We start from the raw sequence: 22,183 nt of genomic DNA, 5'->3' as shown, positions 1-22,183 counted from the left end.
TTTTTTATTCACAATATTGCAATATTATCGCCAACAAAGCGTATAGGTGCATAGTGAAACATATGAGATGAAAACAATTTTTTCATTTCCTCTTTGACAAATTTATCAAATAGTTAATTTGCCTTCTCTTTAAAAAACTGTTTTTCCAAATTGTACTTTTAAGAGTAGAATTCGGCTTATTTATTGGCTTAGAAGGCAAAGATGCAAAATACCTAATTACAAAAGAGGTAGATGACAACTCTTTGGGTCACTGTCTTTTTATTCAATAAGTACGAAATATCGAATTGAAAAAAAGCTTGAATATTAATTTATGTAAATGAAATACACAAAAATTGTAAATAAATAAAATATTATGTAAAATTTGTAAATTAAAAAAATTGAAAACTGTAATGTTTAGAAAACAGAAAGCAGAGAATTATGAAATATTTAAAATTATAACTTTAAGATTCTAAAATTAAATCAATTATTACAGTTGGAAATAAAACCAAAAATTATAATTTTTCTAGAAATACTTAAATTATTTAAGTAAATGTAATTATTAATATAATTCATAATTAATTTTAAAAATATATAAGATATTATTAATAAAATAAAATAGAATATTTTTAATAAAGTTAAATAAAGCATTATTAATAAATTAATAAAATAGAAAATATTAATAATCAAAGAAATCAAAATATATTAACAAAATAGAATAATATGAGAAATAAAATATTATTAACTAAGGAATAAAATTTTTTAAAGAAAGTGAAATAAATTTTTTTTCTAAAACTCGATATTTCTGTTTCATAAGTCCTTTAGCTTAGAATTAGTCACTGGTTTATCCAATATTTAAAAATCTTGTTCTCATGGTCAAAATTCTTAGATTCCTATTAATGCTTTGTGATTTTCATGTACAAAATTTGAATCACTTGGAACTAAGTTGTCAGTAATACTTGCTGTTGATGGAAATTCTATCGATTGCAATTGAAGAATCAATCGAATAATTACGCACTCAATTTATAAATATCATTCCTTTTGGACTTTCCAAAAAAAAATTTTATTTTTTTTGTTGGTCCTATTTCTTTATGCGATCCACAATCGTTGAGCTTCATGACACCTTCTTCTTTGTCGGTTTTTTGCTTCGTGGTAGAGTGGCGAAATTTGTTATCTGAAAATTGTCAACGAACACAAATATTAGAAAAATAGAAAACAAAATATTAGCAATTTTTTTTTATTAACCAAGAAAGTTAAATATTTTAACACACATTTTTGAAAGCTGCATTTTAAAATTTTTATTCTGTTAGAATTAGAAGAAAACAGAAGAGAAAATTAAATTATTTCTAAAAGAAGTGTTTTTTATTTTATGAATAAAAGACCTTGAGTTAAAATATTTTTTAAATTTTGAAGGGAAATATTTAGTATCTAAAAAATGTTACAACTCGAACAAAAAAAAAAATTAATTCACTGTCAAATAAAATGTTAATTTTTCTGTAGAGTAAGTTGGAAATGTTTCAAATATTAAAAACATTGTTTAAAGCCCCTTTGAATAAGAATATAATAAAAAATGAATTTACCTATTTAAGTTAATGAAAAAAAATGTCAAATATTTAAAATTTTAAAGCAAGGATAAGAAATTAATTACAATGGAATTTCCGACCTACATTAAACATATTACAGAAATTATAATTATTAACATAGTAAATTGTAGTCTAAAAGTATTAATACATTAAATACTAATCTAACATTAATATATCGGATTTCATTTAATTTTAATTTTTTTTATTAATTACTTTGAAATTAAATTTAATTTAATATATTAATATTGGACTTATTTAATTATTTCCAATGAGTCAGCACACTCTGCGTTAGATTGTACTGCAGTGAAACACATTAGTAAAATAAAAAAGAAAATACATTTCATACTGTTCAGAGGGAAAAATCCTTTTCAATGGCAGAAGTCGATGCGGTACTTAAAAAAAGAGGGGGAAAATTTCAATAAGAACAGGAGAGGCACGAATAAAAAGAAACATTCCTCTATTTGCACCGAGAAAAAAGAAAACTATTCTTCCGAATAACTTTTTCTCGAGCAACGATTTGGTGATCGTGACATTTCTCGAATTCTCAATCTCGCTCTGAATATTTGACTCGTATTTTCAATATCTTCGACATTTTTTATTTTCTCTTCTCCTTCGTCACTTTTCAATACATTTATTTCTTCCACACTGGAAACTAAATTTTCCCCAATAATTTTATCATCAGTCTTGAAATTTTCATTTTTATTTTCTAAATTGTTTCCAACATTATTATCATTAATTTTCTCCTTGTCGGTGAATTTTTCATTTTCAAATTCCGTCGACGGTGTCAGGGTATCGTCGTCAGTTGGCGTGTTTTGTGATCCAATACTCGACGATCTTGATGGTGAATCACTGCAATCTGAATTTATCGAACTTGTATCGTCATATTTGCCTCTATCTTTATTCTCCTTGTGAAATGCATTATGAAAAAAATTCTTTGGAACGGTAAGAAGTTTTGAGAATCCTTCTCGTGATCTAGATTTAACTTTCTTTCTCTTCAACTGTTGCAAATCGGTAAAACTTTTAATGGTGCCTGTTTTAATAACTAAAGTCGCTTTTACAGCCTTCTGTGAATCCGTATCGTTGTCGATAGTTTTATTATCAATCGTGGGAATTTTTGGTGCTGGTTTCTTATGATATTTTCCTGCTCTCATTGTTTTATTACATTCGCTGTCCGAATTACTTCTGGATATATTGGGCGTTGACCAAACTTCAAGAGAATTGACACTTCCATAAATTCCACTCAAATCACCACCAATTTTCATTTTATTAACAAAATTTTTCGACACATTTCTCGTCTCGTCATCAATTTCACCGGCTAAACTTTCCTGAGATGAGACAATATTGGAAACAGCTTTATGCGCGTTGGATAAAAGTTTCTTCAATTCGTCGAATTTCTCACGACAAATATCGTCGGTAAATTTTGTCACATCAGCATCAGAAGTTTTATTTTCGATTGGAACACTCGTCACTATTTTTGGAATTGACATAATATTTTTTTCATCTTCTTCTATTTTCTCTATTTCACAAGTTTCATTGATATTTGAGAGAGTCTGTAAATCTTTTTCGTTGAAATTTGTACAATTATTGCGTGCCAAATGATAAGAGAGGAGTGAAACAAGGTCTAGTGCTTGTTCCACACTGAGGAATGTTAAAGGATTAGGTGGAGGATTTTTTTCATCTGGAAACGGAAGATTGTTGTCAGAATCCTCTTCTTCTTCCTTCAAACGTGACAATTTGTAAATTTTCATTTTTAAAAAAGCTGCAAAAAATAATGTAATAGCTGGAAATAATTTTTCTCAAATCTTCACTTACTTCGGGCGCCTTTTTTGTGGTTGAACGTGGTTTCAATCGCGTTCGTCCTCCCACACTCGACGTCCTCACAAGAGAATCACTGTGAATTGACGGACGATGATTGTGCAAAGCTTCGCCACTGCTGTATCCACTAGATATGTCTTCAGATGACCTAATATTACTGAAAATAAATAAAAAAGAATTATTTTTAGGAAACTATTATTTATAATAAAAACTAATAAAATAAAAAATTAATAAAAAAGAGTAGAAGAAATAAAAAAATAGGATAAAAATATAAATCATTTTTATTCAGAGAAAATTAAAAATTCGTTAAGGTTATGCAAAATTAAAATTAGGCTAAGAGGAAAATTTGTTCTTACTTTAAACTAACTAAAGGCTCCTTCGACCTTGGTTGTCTCACTTCAACATCTACTTCAGAGAAGTACATTTCTACTCTATTATTAGTAGATTGAGTTCTCCTAGGACTGTATCCTCTCCTCCCTGTGTGTTCTCTTCGACGTGGTTCGACTGAAGGAACAAAATAATTATTACCTAAGATTTTCTCAAAGTTAAAAAATATTGAATCAGTCTTTAAACGAAATTTACTCTTCAAAATTAAAATTACAGGCCTCGGATCCACGTTATGGTGCAAAAAAGTCATTTTAATTGATTCAAAGTTCAAAATAAGTGTTTTTTAAACCATTTTTCTTCAAAAAACACTATTACTTTTCAAAATTGTAACACAATTTTTTTAAATTATAACATTTATTTCAATAGTAAAAATATAATTATTTCTAAAAATTACAACTGTAATTATTCTTCTAAAATTCAATTTTAAATTTAAAAAAATAATAAATTTTAATTTGAAACCTTCTGAAAAATTATTTCTAAAAATTTCTACTATAACTTCTTCAAAATTCAATTATTTTCTAGGATTTTTACCATATAATTCTTCTATAAGTCAACTATTTGTAATAATTATGAAAAAAAAATTCTTCTAGAGTTTAATTATTAGAAAAAAATAAAGTTCACTTAAAATTCGTCTAAAATTTAATTGTTTTAAAATTTTTAATTCATTATTAGGAAATTTCGATTATTCGAAAGTTTTTAATTAAATAATATGTAATTAAAATTTCACCTAAGTCAAAAAAAATTTAAACTAACATTTTAATTAGAATTAAGTTCTTTAGAATTTTTAATGAAAGTTAATTAAAATTTAAATTTGAAATCTTCTGAAATTAGTTATTTCTGAATAATTTTTCTACAACTCTTTCATAATTTAATTAATTATTTTCTAGATGTTTTACCTAACTAAAATTCTTAATTTTCCTAAATCAATTATTTTTAGTAATTTTCAGAAATTTTTTTTTTGAATTCAATTATATTTCAATACAGAAATTCAATGTTTTTACAAAAATTGCATACTGTAACTCTTAATGATTTTTAAAAAAAATTTTAAGGTGCAAAAGAAAATTCAAGGACAATTAAGGTTTTCAGTAATTTAAAGAAATTTAATATATTTTTTCACTACTTTGGATAAAATTCCCTAATTTCTATAATTTTCCTGACCTGCAGCAGAACATTGTAAACAAAAATGTAAAACAAGTCCAATTCAAAAATAAATTTTGAAAAATATTTAAAACTAAATTTCTTAATTAATAAAAATAATAATTTAACTTTTCAGTACTAAAAAACAGTTGTCAAATTAGAACAAAGAAGTTTTTAATCATAGCCGTTTTTTGCATTCAAATAAAACAGATAAATGTTCGTACCCAAAATTGGTTCTAAATTAATAAGAGTTGCAACAAAAATTTTAGTTTTTTTTTCACTTTTCCCTGATTTTCAAAGAGAATTTTGACTTTTCTCTGATCCTAAAAAATATTCTGATTTACATTAAAAATTATTATATATAGGGGAGACTGGGACGAAAAGTTAAACTGACAAAACCGTTAAAATTCATTATCTTTCGAACGAAAATAGTTAGAGCATTGCAATTTTAATTATAGAAGGGCGTTATCACCCTAAATAAATGTCCGGAGTTGTGTGCAATTCTGTTTATTTTTGTGGTGTCGATATTAAAAGTTTTTTTTCAACCTACTTTTGAAAATTTTTTCGAAAAAGAAAATATCAACTTTTAAGTATATTTTTTGAATTTATTCTGATCGCGATTTTTTTAGATCCTTATTTGGGTCCCCTGAAGAGATACCTAAATGTATTTGCTAAATATCTTTAGTCAGATTTTTTATATTTGTTGTTAAAGCCAAAAACGCACCCTGGGGCGAAAAGTTAAATGTATTTTTACATGTTGTTAAAAATTTTTTTTTATTTTTCGTTTTTTTGGGTTTATTTGTTTAAACATTATTTATTTGACATTTGGTAAGTACTCTGTCAAAAAATAAGCCGGTTCACGTGAAATAAACCAAAAAATTTTTTTTTTTTTTTGAAATTTCAATTTTTTAACTTTACAACTATTCTAAAGCTTTTGTCAAATAAACAAAGATCTTTTATTTACTAAATTACTTGTTTACGTATACTTTAACTTATCTACTATTTATCACCTATCAGAAAATAGTTTTAGTAGGCTAAAAATAGAATTTAACTTTTCGCCCCAGCCTGGGGCGAAAAGTTAAAAAAAAAAACAAAATTTTCAAAAAAGGACAAAACATGTATTTTTTGCGAAAATATCAGGAACTTGTTTATTGAAAGTTGTAGAGGACAAGTTGCCCTACAATATTGATATACAAATATTTGCATCTAAGCGGCTTATATTGCAAAAAAAATCATTTATGCAAAATTTAACTTTTCGCCCCAGTCTCCCCTACACAAAAAATGTTTCTATAACATTTATTTGTGAATATCTTTAATTATAAAAATTCGCTTTCTGAAAGCCAGTTGTTCATAATTTCAGTTCATGAAATTTCAATTATTGGAAAATTTTTCAATCAAATATATCCTATTTAAAAAGTCAACTAATTTCAAGAAAATATGAATAATACTTTTACAAAAAAATAAGTTCTTCTGAATTTTTAATTACAATTTTTTAAAATTCATATTTTATAATACTACAATTTAAAACCTTTTAAAATTCAATTATTCATAAAAAATTTAAACGCAACTCTATTAAAATTTAATTATTTTTGTAATTTTTAATTAAGATTATTCGCTAAATAATTTATAAATAATAATTTTATGATATTTCTTGAAGAATTAAATTGTTTAAAATGATTTCAATTTCATATTTTGTAAAGTTCATGATCCTCAAGTTTTGAACGTTCAAATGAACGAAATATTTTTTATTGAAGATATTTTTATGCATTACTAATCACAAAAAAATTTACAAACTGAAATTTTACGTTTAGAAACTCAGTAATTAATTTTTTGGTTAGAGACGCAAAATAATTGCAATAAAAATTTAATTTGTTGAAGAAATAAATAAATTTCGTTCATTTGAACGTTCAGAACTTTAGGCTCTTTAAAGTTCAATAATTACTGTCAAAGATAGAAAAATCTTCTAAGCGGCTTCTAAACACCAAAGTCTGTTTTATGTGATAAAAAGGAAAGACGTTTTACGGAAAAATATTTTGACTATAATTATTTTTCCCACTATGAAAGTAGAAATAAGCTGGATTTTATACAAAAAAGTGTTACTTTCTTGCAATATGTGGAAGAAAAATAAGAAAAAGTAAAAAAAAAGTTGCACTTTCATAAAATAGTCGAAAAAGTCATACTATCCGAGGCCTGAAAACAAATTCTTTAATCTGGTTGAAATTAGAATATTTAACTTATAAACATAAAAATTATTAATAGTTATTTAAAAAAATTATATAAGAATAAAGCAGAAATACAATATTTAGATAATTTTTCAAAAAAATAAATAAATAAACTCACCCTGCATGTCGGTCTCGTCATGAGAATTGGGCGTGTTCCTGTTCTCATCTTCCTTTTCTCCCGATAAATCGCTGAGACTGTAACTTTTTTTCAATTGTTGAACAAGACCGCCTCCTCCCTGCAATATAATTTTCTTTAAAACCAAACAATCAGTATCACAACAATTAAAAAAAAATAAGAAGAAACAAAATAAAAAAGCCTTACCAACGGAAAAAATGTTAATATTATATGTTATCTGCCGTCACCAGAGCGAAGTTTCTTATATAAACTCAAAAAGTGCACAAAAAAATAATTCTGGACCTTTTCTTAAAATAAGCATGTGCACTCGTGTAAGACAAATATTAATTCTCTATTTTCCTAGATTTTTCTCTTTTTAATGATGATTAAAAATTAATAAGCTGCGAATGGAAATTTAATAATTGGAAATTTACTGAATGAAATTAAAGCGTTGAACTTAATTAAATGCATTTATTCACAAAAGAAAACACTCGTATTTCTCAAGATCTTTGGGATCGGGTATAAAAAAACATTCTTAAAATCTAAATGATGCTCAATAGTAAATATTATCAAAAAAAGAAAGGCTTATACAAATATCTATATGTAAATAGCGACAAGTGACTGTTTCATCATTAAGTAAATATAGGACTCAAGTGACAATAAAAGACGTTAGTATTTGCAAAAAGGCACAAAGAATGGCACTTGATACTTTCGTCTCTAATTTGTCTTGGAATACCGAATTCATTTAGAAATAGACACGCGAAAAAAAAGGGAAAAATATATAAACCACGTGAACAATTGTCGCTAATAAAAAAAATAGTTAAATAACGCCGAAAAAAGAACATTCTTCAATTAGCGCTCGCACAAACGAGAATGTACAATGCTACGCTGATAAATTTTATTTCATCTAATTATTTTTTTAATCTAATAGAGCGCCAATTAAATAAATACGAAAAATATTTAACAAATTTTTAACTAATTCCAAATTATTCAATTAGAATCGTGAAACAATTATTACGCCAACATTAAAAATAATGATGATGAATAAAAAAGTGACCGGTAAGAGGTATGAAACGCAATAAACTAAATTTACTTGCAAATATTCTTGATCCTAATTTTCATTTTTCGTTTAGTTTCAAATGTAAAATTTTTGTCAAGTACTTTTTTGTAAAAAATTGCAAAAAGTGAATTCATTTATTTTTTATTTTCATTATTTTATATTCTTATAATTTATCTACTAAAAATTTATCTACAATTATGTAATTTAATTTATAGTTATATCCTGACTTATATATTAACTACTATTTAATTATAATTTTATTTTAAATATTGTATAATTACAAAATTAATTAATTCAGAAGATATGGATTTGTTGTTAAATAAATAAATTTAATTGAATGAAACTTTCTAGCAAAAATCCAAGTAAGTTTCTTTTCATTAAAAATATAAATTAAAAACATTCGAAAAGAATTAATTTTGAAAATTTTTACGGTATAAAAATCAAAATACGGAAAATTTGCTTTGAAAGAATAGTTTGAAATAAATTTGGTTTATCCGTTAATATCAGTCTTTCTACGCACTCTCAATAAATTCATAAAGTAAATACTTCGAATTTCCCTTTGTTTCAGTTTGAGCTTGCTTTGCAAATCTATAAATTAATGTTTCATTTGATTGCTTTTTTAAAAATATAAATATATATATATAAAAGGTATACGATAAATCAAAAAGTAATCTTTTAACGTAGACTCCAATAAAGACATTTTTCTCAAAATAAAAAAAAAGAAAAGAAAATTGTAAATGTCAGTAAATATTTTTAAAGAACTAAAAAACGATTGTCAGCGAGTCACGAAAAATGATTACTTGATTTTCATATATCTTAATTTTTATAATTTGTTTCCCATTTTGTAACGGGAAATTATTCTAATAATAAACTTTACAATTTAATCCAACTTTTTTACTATCACAAATAATGATGTCTAAATTTTTCCTTTCGTTTTAGTCGACGATAAGAAAAAAAAGGAATCTCGAAAAGAAAATTGTTCCACTTGGTCGTTTTGATAAATACTTTAAAAAAAATTAAAGTCTCAAAATTAGGTATAATTTAAATTTACCACACAAAAAAAATGGAAATTTTGCACTAAAAATTTAAATTTGAAAAAACTTGAATTTATGGTAATTTGAATTATTTAAAAATAAAATTGTATTCAAAATTGTAAAATACTTCTTTTTTTGTGAATGTGTAAAAAATTACTCTCGACTCTAGAATCATATTTATCATGATGACCAAAGAAAGATTTCCTTTGAAAACGAAATTCAGAAAAATATTTTGCGATTTCTTTTTCTTTTCTTCTAAACTGTACGAGAAAAAAATGAATTCGCAAATTTACTTAGAATTGACATCATCATCATCAAGATCAACGTCACTTTTATCATCTTTCGTTGATCTTGTTCGCCGTTTTCTTGATGTTGAACGTCCACGTTCTTTTTTTGGTTTACGTGCTCTTTTACCGGGCACTTTAAAATCGGGATCCTGTCTTAATGCAGCAGCAGTAGCATCATCATCATCGGCATCATTATCCACGTCATCAAGTTTTATTTCAAAATCCTCGTCCGTGGAAAAATCAGTATTTGACGAAATTTCCTTGATCACTGCATCATTGTCGCTTTTAATCCGCCGTCTACGTACGCGTACACCGTCGGGGGAATCTTTCGTTGACTCCTTTAGCGGCGATGATCCCGTAGGGCTGGCTAAGCTAGAAAGCGCCGATTCTGAATGGCTTGCAGGGAGGATACTCTTAACAGCATTTGGAGACACATTCGGCAAGGTCTATTTTCATGTTAATTAATATGTCAAGGAAACATTCCACGCGACGATGATTAGATAGCGACATTGTTTTTAATTTTTTTTTAGTAACGCAATGACGGCATGTTGCAGGATCATAGAGAAAGGTGTTGTCAGTGCAAGAAAATAAAATCAAAAAAGAAACGCAAACAAATTAGTTTCAAGCAAATTTTCCTTCAAAAGCTTATATTCATAAATAATCATTTATTATTTATAAATATTTTCTTTTTCATAGAATAAAACTTTTCTCATAAAATGAAAATTAAAGAATTGAAATTATAAACTGATAAGTTTGTAAAATAAAAAATTGCAGAAATATAATGAGCTATTGAAATAAAAACGTGCTTTTTCTGAATAAAAATAAAACAAAATAGAACTGAAGTTTGAGAAAATTACCTTTATTGCGGTCTGCATAAGAACAGTTGTCGCATAGTTAACACCTTTGCTGCCTAAATGCAAAACAGCCGTGTAACCCTGTTCGGTGGCACGAGCGAGAGCCTCATCAATTTCTGCCTCGCGACGACTTAATGCTGGATGGACGAAACGACGATAGAGGATGCTTGAGCCTTTTGTCGCAGGACTCAGCAGCCACAGAACCAAAACAATCTTAATCTCATAATAAAACGGAAACCTACAAAAAATAATAGAAATATTATTAGTAGGTGTCACAAGAAAAAAGGAATTGTTACAAAAAAATTTTAATGTCACATTGAAAAAATTTGTTTAATTTATTTTTAATTTAAATTCGAAAAGAAAAAGGGAAAAAAACTCTCATATCCAGAATTCCAAAAGTCTTGGGATAAATTACACGAAGGGGTTTTTCCCTTGCGATGTAATTCGAGCAGGTGAGGAAGTTCGGAATGGAATTTTCTTGCCAAAACGAAATAGGGGAGCAAAAAAGCGAAAGGAGAAAGCAGACAGAGCATGTGAAGGAATCCCCAGAAGCGCCTGTAAGCTGACAAAATTAGAATTTTCGAATATCTACAGACAACTTGTTATTAACTGACTTTTTCTCTTTCACAAATTTCCAAACATCCCTACAATTATTATTTCATTTTATTATTATTATTATTATCATTATTGCTATTATTAATTATTCTTTACTTAATAATTTTAATTACTAATAAATAAATAATTATAATAGTGCATAATAATAAAAATAATTTATCATTCTTTCCTTAACTTCTTTCCTGTTAAAATATTTTTTTTTAAATTATTATTATTATTTAAAATTTTTAAGAAATACAAATTCAGTATTTATTTACCTCAACATTCATTTTTCGCATATGCAAAGAATTATTTTTTAACAAAATATGATATTTAAAGAAGGAATAAAAATTTCGTCGTTCGTACGTTCAAAATTTTTGAGACATGAAAATATTTCTTTTTTTTACAAATAAAAAAAATTTTTTTTTGAAAACAATTTACTGAAAATAATTTTTGGAGCTTCCTCACTTATTAAATTACAAATTTGTACATTTAAACAAATTATTGAATTATTGAAAATAATCTCACCAAAAACTAAAAAATACGTCTGTGAAAGTTTCGGCACACGTGAAAAGTGCAAACACGATCCAATACATCATCCATTTTACCTAAAAAAAATTGAAGAAGGAAATATTAAAGTAATTTCACACAATAAAATATTTTACCAACAAAAATTTAAATTATAATAAAATAAAATTTTTCAAGTAAGAAATTTAATTGAAACACGAGAAAGAGACAAATTTAAAAAAAAATAAATAAGATAAAATAAGAAAGATAAAAAAAAGATGAGATAAGATGAGATATGATTTTTGCATATAAGATAAAATTTTAAACAATGTTTTTTATCATAAAAAATTAAAACCAAAAATACAAAATTTCAAACAATTATTTATCTTACAAAAATTGCAATAAAAGATGAACACGAACATTCTTTTGGTCCTCATCATTTGAATTTAGTGATTTGAAATTTCAAAACTTAGTATCAAAAGAATTTAAATTTTGTTTTATTTTGTAAGAAAATTAGAAATATTAATTGACATTATTGTTAAAAAAAGGCTTGTATTTTAATTTATGATGATGAAGAAGGAGAAAAAAATAACTCACGTATTCCTTGACATTTTTCGTTCGGACAGCTTTATAAGACGCATATGCCGGATAGAGTGTACCAAAGACCAATCTGAAAATTGGATATACAAGCATATAAGTAAAAGCACGTGGCATCAAGATCGCCAATATCACTGACATTATTCCAATATTTTTAATGGTCAATCTGATTGGCAATTTTTCCAATGAATCGTGAACCCAGGCCATCGAATGTCGTATAAAAACACGCGAGAAACTCATCCTTTGAGCAACTGTGATCATCATCAGATCATCGTCATTAGAATCGATTTTCTGACGACAACGATTACGACGATAATTACAACATTCCATCGTGCAAACATCAATCTTCAAACAACCATCTCCGACAACATCATCGGTCAACATCATGATCAAAATCTTATTTTCCAATTCTGGATCATTTATAGTACACAGGATTGCTAATTGTATTTTTTATTTTTTTCACCTTCCACTCAAGACTTCTCTTTGACAAGTTTCTAAAGTGACATTTTATACTCCAAATGAGATTTTTCTCTTTTTGCCTCTTTTGGCTGCAAGAAAAATTTTCAATTTAAATCCTAAATCATATATAGAGTTAATTATAATTATATCGTAATGATCATTTATGAATTGAATATTATTAAACTTGTTTTACAAACTTTTTCGAAGAAAATTATTTTTCTCCTGATTGTAAATAGCAAAAAAAATTTTTTGATAAATACGGAAGTGAGAAAAATAAAGAAAGCGATAAATTCAATAAAAAAAAGTGAATCGAAAGAAAAGTATTTTGAGAAAAAATGTTTTCACATAATTTACACTCTCTTTGACAGAATTTCTTTTGTTTGGTTGGCAACTCGTGGCAAATACTTCTCCGAGTTTGTGATGATGATTCAGAGGGAAAAATAATGCATCAATATGGAAATATTATTTATAAATTTTTTTTATAAAAAGCCATGCGCGCAGATCAACTATATAAAATGTTCTATTCGCGGTTAGTTTCGGTTAAATACTAAAAGCGTTCTGAGCTAACGAAGAAACAAAACGTCTTCAAAAAGCGAGATGAGGAGAGAGAGAGAGAGCAATGGTGTGGCTCTATTTTTGCATACAGATTTTTGCCCCTCATCTGGACCTGGATCAACTATATGAAATGAGAGCACTACATAATTTATTATTGGCAGAAAGTTCAATCATGTGATAATTTTTTATTTTTAATTTATGTCACATCTCAATTAACATCTCTGAATTTTTAATCGTGTTACACATTTTCAGGAAAATTATATCTATCTTAACTTGAGCCACTGGAAATTATTTCTTATTTCAGAAAATTTTTCCAAAGAAATATAAAATATCATTTTCTTCTTCAAAGAAATTTTAAATAATTTAGAATTTAACCAATTAAGATTGAAAATTTAATTTATTACAAGTTTGCAAAAAAAATTTGATTTTAAACTTTAAATGGATGTCTATCTATGTATGTTAAAAATAAAATTTGTTGCTGTGGCGAACTTTTCTCGATTAAGGAATGAAACTTGATAAGGACATAATTATTCTGAAAATTGTAACTATTTTTAACTAAAAATACCCAAAAATTTTGTATTCCATTACCATTAACTTTTCCCTGATTTAAGGCAACCCTGTAAATTTTAAAAATAAAAACTAAAATTTTTATTTTATACTTATAATTATTTTCTTCCAAGAAATTAAAAATAAATTATAATTTTATGCTTTTCTATGTCCCCAAAGTCTTAAACGTTCAAATGAATGAAATTTCTTTCTTTCTTTTTTAAATTAAAATTTTATTATAATAATATTGAGTCACATATTAAAAAATAATTTATAAACCCGTGTGGAAAAGTGGTTTTGGCCCACGTGGGTGATCCAGACGAGGCCCCTCATGGAAACGACATGCTGATCGATGAGGGCGCCCTCGCCTCGTCGGCCCCCTGCGTGGCCCTCGACTTACCCTCACCTTTATTTTTCAAAATTAAGTTAATAAATTCATTATTTATTAATAATAAACAAGTTCAATTATTAATAAATAACATTGTTATTTAACGATTTTTATTTTTTTTTAATTAAATCGTGACCAAAAAAAAAATCTGACGCACTCGGGAATAGAACCTACGACCTACGGACTATCAGACAAACGCTTTACCACTGTGCTAAGGGACCTACTTGAAAATTATTGCTTTATTGTAGGTGACTTGCTGACTTGCTTTTGATGATTCAATAAAACATTGTTGACACTAATACATCATAACAAAAAACGTGTTTTTCATTGTTTAAAATCATTATAAACATTAATTTTTTGTTGTAAAAAAATATTTTTTGTTTGGGCTTAGAAATTTTTGCTGGTAAATGATGTGGGTGATTAATGCGGGCCCCTCGCGTGGGCCCTCAAGGATTTGCCCCCATGTGAGTTCAATATTTTCAAAAAAGTGTAAATAATTTTATGTGAACTATGTGTTTTTCATTGTTTATAATCATTCTAAACATTAATTTTGAAGTAATAAAAAATTATTTGAGGTTTGGACTTACAATTAGAAATTTTTGCAAGTCAATGATGTGGGCAATCCATGCGGGCCCTCGGCGTGGCCCTAATGGATTTGCCCACATGGATCAGCCCTCGTCGGCCCCCGCCGGGGGCCCTCACGTCGTGTGGGCTTGATGGGGGCTTTTTCCATACGGGAAGTTTTAAAATATTTAATTTACGTTTTTAATTTGTATACCACTTAGCAATTTTTAAAAATATCTATACTGGAAAAATATGTCCTTCATTTGAACGTTCAGAATTTTTGGAACTTCAAAATTTTTTTCTTCATAAAATCAATAAAATGTGAATTAAACCAGAAGAAAATTTTTTCAATATTCAACGATAAAAAATAGAGTACATGGGTGATTAAAATTAAAATGTCATTTTTGATCCTACTAACTTTGATTTTTCGATGTTGGATTTTGAACTTAACGATACTCTATTTTGGTTGACTAGAATATATGATGGACAAAAATAATAGTGGTCGAGCAGGTGGAAGCAAATTTTAATTTTCACCAGGTGAAAAGCGATAGGCAGAAATGATAAGAAATTTTCTGTTTTCGTTCATTTTTTTCTCAAATAAATTCTTACAACTTTAAAAAGTTAAAACATTTCTAATTACAACCCAGTGAGAAATTGCCAATAGACTTTAATCGGTCCAATATCGGTCCAATATTGGTTGCCGTGCTGGGCGCTGATTGACTCCCAATATTGGACCAATATGGGCTGATGCTTGGTATGTAACGGCATCGCCAATCATCGGTTGTCAATATTGGTCCAATATTGGCCGAATATTGGCAACCAAGAGAAAAAAATTTTTTTAAATAAATTTTTTTTAATTAAATAATAATAATAAAAAATTAATGTTTATAATTTTTGTTTAATATATTTATTTGTTTAATTATTTATTTTTAATAATTCATGTAAATAATAAATAATTTATTATTTATAAATTATAATTATTTAAAAATGCAGCAGCTATTAGAAAATAGCATTCTGCAAAAAAATTCTATCATTGAAAAATCAATGATAGGCGAGAGAAATCCGCGTCTTTAAATAGATTCGCAGATGATAGACAAGAGATATCCGCGTCATTAAACGGATTCGCAGATATACTCTGGTCTCGCGACGAATCTCTCGATACTTATATACACTGGAGTCGCCGTGTCAGTTGCGAGAACGGTTACAGCGTCCCTCTTGCGGCAGAGATAAGAATTGTCACGTAAACTGCTAAATCGCTTTACCGACCGCCTTATTATACCCGCAGTTTACGTGACAATTCTTATCTCTGCCGCAAGAGGGACGCTGTAACCGTTCTCGCAACTGACACGGCGACTCCAGTGTATATAAGTATCGAGAGATTCGTCGCGAGACCAGAGTATATCTGCGAATCCGTTTAATGACGCGGATATCTCTTGTCTATCATCTGCGAATCTATTTAAAGACGCGGATTTCTCTCGCCTATCATTGATTTTTCAATGATAGAATTTTTTTGCAGAATGCTATTTTCTAATAGCTGCTGCATTTTTAAATAATTATAATTTATAAATAATAAATTATTTATTATTTACATGAATTATTAAAAATAAATAATTAAACAAATAAATATATTAAACAAAAATTATAAACATTAATTTTTTATTATTATTATTTAATTAAAAAAAATTTATTTAAAAAATTTTTTTCTCTTGGTTGCCAATATTCGGCCAATATTGGACCAATATTGACAACCGATGATTGGCGATGCCGTTACATCCCAAGCATCAGCCCATATTGGTCCAATATTGGGAGCCTTTATTGGACCGATGATCGGTCTCTTGGCTCCCAATATTGGACCGATATTGGACCGGTGAGAAATTTCTCACTGGGAATAATGAATGTTTCAACATGACTTAAAAAATATTTGTAAAGAGTTCTGCCATAAATTGTATACTTTTGAAGACCAAAAAAACATATAAACATTGAGGGACACCAATGACATTTTTGAAAGATTTCACTGATAATTTTGTTTGAATAGTGAGAATAAACTCAGCTTATAAATTACAATCCAGTATCAAATCTTCATTAACTGCATATAAGGAGTAAATTTAACACTTTATTAAAAATAAAATAATAAGATGCAAGAAACAGAATTTTGAGGGGACACCACTGACATTTTGCTTCATTTCTCAATTTCGAAAAAGAAAGACTTTATTTTTAAGTTAAAGTCGTAGCGGTTTTTAAAGTACGTGTAATAACTGAAAACGAGATACAATAATATTTAAAAAATATTAATATTATATGAACAATATTTTTCAAAGGGGACACCACTGACATGGTGTGCTCGACAAACTGATACTTGCTTTCTGCCACCAACCGTACAAGTTATAAATGTGATAGAATGTTGTAATGTTTTTTCTTTAAGAAGCTATACATATCACCAATACTATTAACGCTTAATAAGGCAATTATCTGCACTAGGTTATTTAAATATCAGGCATGATATTCAAAATTTGCGATAATTACTTAAAAATATGAAACTTACGGACAGGCGATTTTGATTTTTTTTCTAGCACTGGATCAAAATTATTCTGCCAGCACAATTACTATATAAAAATATAGACTCTTATCTGTACAACATAATTTTTCTGGTAATAAAAATGTGACAATCAACAATTTTTACTATTAGGTAAAGTTCTGATTTCTTAACTGCGGACAAGGGACACCACTGACATTTTTCTTCTAATTCTTCTGCCAAATTTTTTCAGAGAATTTCTAGCGACTAAGAATTATTAATTTAAGTAAAAGGAGTGATTAAGAAAATTAATTGACTTACAAAACTTTTATATATGAACTAGTATTCCAAATTTTTGGGCAGGACATGAAAATGACATTTTAATTTTAATCACCCACATATTATTGCAGAATAAAAGTCTGTTAAATTAAAATTATAATTATTTATCATAGTTTAAAATACATTAACAGGAAAATTTATTAACTTCTTCTTTAACGTTTCTTTCAAGTAAAATTGGCTCTTCTAAATAATTTTTCTTTTTTCGCTACAGTCAAAATTTATCTACACTTTTGCCATGCTAATGAATACAATTCTAATACTTATTTTCAGTGAAAAAAAAATTTACTAAAATAATTCAGTGACCTAGATCTACTTATTTCATCAATGAAAGTTTGACTGATTTAAATTTAGAGAGCTCACATTTTTGAGTCACGAAAACATATTACAATCATAGTTTTGTTTATGTATTTCATTCACAATCTATTTCAAAATTAAAGTTTCATTTTCAAGCTATGTCAAACAAAAATTTTGTCAACACAAAATAAAATTATGTATAATAAATTAATAAATACTGCAGAATAGAACAAAATTGAAATTTTCGCGAAAAAAAGATATAAAAAAACTTAATGAAATACAAAGCGAATTTATATTATTGACATTTAAAAAAACGTAATTTAAACAAATCCTCTTGTTGAACTGAAGAGCAAACAAATTTTTATTTAAATTTCCATTATGAAAAGCAAACAAAGAAAAGTGGATTTGATATTTTATTGTAGAAAAAGAAAAAGAGAAAATAAATCTGAAAATTAATATTGATATACCAGTTTTAATTTCAGTTTTGCTAAAATTTACAGAAACTGTTTTCAATTATTTGAAAAAATAAAATCAAAACAAATAAATACCTGTGGGGTTTCCAAAATGTGGTATCGGCTCAAATTCAAATTTTACAAAGAAATATGAGTAGATCAAAATCAAATTCTATGAAGAAATATGAGTATAGAAAATAAATGAAATGAAATTTCTTTTTATCCACTTTAACTATTAATGTTTTTAATTTTTCTTTAAAGAGTAATAATTGTTGAAAAAAATTTTGTTCTTAACGATCTGCACTTGTCACGAACTATGACTGAATTATTTAGACGAATCGTACACGGTCGAATGGACAAACCGATTTGTGGAACTACGATTATTGCGTTGAAAATGTAATTCGATGATTGTCACCAATGTCAAGTGTCTCCAAGTTATGTAATAAATAATGAGGTAAAATTTATGCACTCTATAATTATTTCGGAAAGTTGAGACGAATTTCGGTTCGCCTTACATTTTATAACTCATTACACTATGTTATTAATTAATCAAATTATATTTAATTAATTAACTATTTAATTATTCTGTGCAGTTAATAATTAAATATTACATTATTAATTAATATTATTAATTCATTCATTAATAAAGTTGATACCAATATTTGATTTCTCTCATCCCTATTAACAAAATTCAAGGGCAGTCCAATTATTACAAAAAAAGATCATTTTTAGAAGCAATTTAATTTAAAACTTAAGTTTCTATCAATTTAAAAAATAAAATAAAATAAAAATCTTTATTATTTTTAAAATATTTCTGTAAAATGATTTTTAAAAAAATACAATTGAAACATTTTTAAAAACCTAATTTTTTAGAATTTTAAATAAATTTTTTCCCAACTTCGATTTAAAAAAAAATAAATTTTAATATTTTAAAAATAATTATCTATATAGTTAATAAAAATTTTAATTGTAACTCTTTGTAAATTAAATTATTTTAGATGCAATTTGGACCATTCATAATGCTGCTTTTTCCAATAAAACAATACATTCAATTGTGATCCAGGCAACCGCAGTTACTTGTTAGACAATTTCCTCAGTGGTCACAGGTTACCAATAACGCAGTTACTAGTATGTTACAAGTTATTCAGTTAACATCATATAATGGTTGACTTTTACAAGTTACACTTGTGTACATTTGTTACCGTAAAAACTTGTAACATACTATAGTAACAAAAATTAGTGATCCTAAAATCACTGAAAGTTTGTGCACATGAGTTTAATTTTTGTTATTCATGTATTTATTGAATATATTTTATCATTTAATTTACATGAAATATTTAGGTAAACAATCATGTCATTAGACAAATTAAATATATTGAAATCTTTCTAGACCGGTTCCATAAATAATTTTGTATGAAGACATCTAAATTTGCCTCAGTTGTATCTGTAAGAATTATTAATTTTGCTATTAAAACAATATTATATTCAAACGTTCACGCTCTGAAAGAAATCAAATATTTTCTAAATTACACTGAAAAAAATAATAGGCACAATGTGATTTTTCACTTATTTTGCCCAAGTACAAAATCAATACATGCAAAGCAAATTGTTTGTTAAAAAAAAATTTTGCCTTAATTAATAAGATTACAAAATTTTGTCTTTTATCAAGTAAATGGTTTATATAATATATACACTACCGTCCGTAAGTATCAGGACGCCCCTTTTTTCATGAGTGGAAAAATGCTTAAAACGTAGAAAATAAGAATGACAAAAATTTTTTGTATTTTTTTCCTGAAAGCTAATGAAATTATGAAAAGACTGACACCTGATCGAAGAATTTTCGTTGACTATTCTGTCAGATACAGAAAAAATACTGGATTTTGCATGCTTTTCGTAATTTTTTAATTTCTCGAAAACTAATTAACTTTTTTACCGTTCTTAGTCTTGTTTCAATCTCTATTCAATGTAGAATCTAAATTAATTAATGGTATTGTGATATAAATTTTTCCAAAAAAATTTGAAACTGTGAAAGTCGGATAAAAAAATTTTAAAAAACAGATTGACACTTTTTCAACATTAAATAATTAAGTAATTAAAAAGCTTTTTTGAATTTTAGTATATCTATGAAATAAACATATTTTACATTGACCTTTTTGACACTTTAATTCTAATTCTCAATAACATTTTTTATATATTATGTATTTAAAAAAATTTTTTTTTGGACACCAAATTGTTGTAATTCCAGAAAGTTAATATTAAGTTTTCAAAATAAAATTAAAATCAAGCTATTAAAAAAAATTGGGTTAATTCCTTCGAATTTTTTTCATAACACTAACAACAATAAAAACAATAAATTGACCTTGGCAATGTTTCAATTTGAACGTTACGTAAAATGTATAAATTCTGTATAAATAGTTTTATTATAATGATAACGTGTATTACTTTCTAACAGAAGCCCTTTCTCTAAGTATTTTATCGCTGACCACTACATTTTGTCTCTCGTCTCTCGTTATAAAAGAATTCATGGACATTACATGTCGCGGGGTCAAGATCATTGTCATTTGCACGCATCCTGAATTCCACTATAGATACAAACGCGCACTACATTCTATGAATAAACTAATATATTATTGCCCTCCATCTCTAGCGTGGGTTTCATTTTTCAAATCAATATATCAATCACATTTTTTTTTTTTTTTGCGAAACAAGTTTGTTTTTGAGAATATTAATATAATACCTAGTAGACTTTTCCCTAACTTTTTACTAATGCTTATTTCTGCTTTCTTGGGACAAAAATATGGTTACTAACATATTTAACAATAAACTAATATCAAATGAGAGTGACAAATATTAATAAAAACCTTTTAAGTCTTGTTAGATTACAAAATTTTTTCATTCACAAAAAATTTTTAATGTTTTATAAATTTATAGAGATTTTTGTCTTTGAATGAAATTCATTAAATACTGAAGTCAACGATTTGAATGAAATTCCCTGACTTTTTCATGACTTCCCTGATCGTTGGACACCCTGATGATGATGATGATAATAATAATAGTAATAATATAATAATAATAAAAATAATAATAATAGAATTATAAAGAAATTATAATCGTATATATCATTTGTGAGAAAATGTTAATTTAATTTTGTTGTGACTGTAAATGTTAATTTAACAAGAATGATGAATAATAAAAGTTTTCTTTTATGTTTTCACCCAAATACCATTTGGCACTATTTCAAGAAATTATTTACGAATTCCGGAAAAGCACTTTTAGTACTAAAATGTCATTCACCAAAAAGTCGTACAAAGTAAAGTTAAGACGTTTTTAAAAATACGAATTAAAAAAAGAAATTAAATGGAAGTTCTTAAATTAAATAAACCTAATTCACAAACTTGGTAAATTTCAAAAGGTATATAAAAATATCAAGGCAACAAATATTTTAATTAAACAGTCGCAATTTTCTAAAAATGGTTCAAGTTTTTGATTTTTTTTATTGTTCGAAACCAAACCAATAATCTTATTTTTAATTTTTAATTAACATGGGAACTAATGATAGGCTTGAACTTTAAACTCGTTTTTCTCTAAATTAGGTTTAGCACTTTTAAATCTTTATAACTTTGCGAATCTTTAACTTCGAGGGGTCTAAAACCCCTCCAGGTTAAAATAATAAAATTTTCAATAAAATTTGTAAATTAACAATTTGTATAAATAACAAATTTTTAAATGAAAAAAAATTTACGATTTGTAAATAAATTCATAGACTATACATAAATAAAACATCACAGTGTCGATGGCAAATAAAAGAATATATAAATGATCTTTAATCTGTACAATAATTATGGGACAAAAAATTCTTTTTTTCATTTGATTATTAAAATATTTTTAGTTTCATTAATAAAGAAA

The 22,183-nt window shown here is 26.5% G+C and overlaps 1 protein-coding gene across 1 annotated transcript in view; it reads right to left on the bottom strand.

Moving 5' to 3' along the window:
* Positions 1-753: 753 nt before the first annotated feature.
* LOC122497662 overlaps positions 754-22,183 on the bottom strand; it is a 71,849-nt gene continuing 50,419 nt past the window's right edge. The window contains exons 2-9 of the mRNA XM_043604908.1: positions 12,169-12,241; positions 11,593-11,672; positions 10,474-10,708; positions 7,239-7,356; positions 3,731-3,878; positions 3,372-3,531; positions 1,906-3,277; positions 754-1,150 (exon numbers count right to left, since the gene is read on the bottom strand). Coding sequence (XP_043460843.1) covers positions 2,042-3,277; positions 3,372-3,531; positions 3,731-3,878; positions 7,239-7,356; positions 10,474-10,708; positions 11,593-11,672; positions 12,169-12,241 — 2,050 coding nt within the window. The 3' untranslated portion in view covers positions 754-1,150; positions 1,906-2,041. The remainder of the gene's footprint in view (positions 1,151-1,905; positions 3,278-3,371; positions 3,532-3,730; positions 3,879-7,238; positions 7,357-10,473; positions 10,709-11,592; positions 11,673-12,168; positions 12,242-22,183) is intronic.

This window comes from Leptopilina heterotoma, unplaced genomic scaffold (assembly GCF_015476425.1).
Source record: "Leptopilina heterotoma isolate Lh14 unplaced genomic scaffold, ASM1547642v1 Lhet_135, whole genome shotgun sequence".
In the NCBI taxonomy this organism is placed as follows: Eukaryota; Metazoa; Arthropoda; class Insecta; order Hymenoptera; family Figitidae; genus Leptopilina; species Leptopilina heterotoma.
The sequence above is the reverse complement of the archived record's forward strand: the minus strand, read 5'-3'. Positions and strand labels throughout refer to the sequence as shown.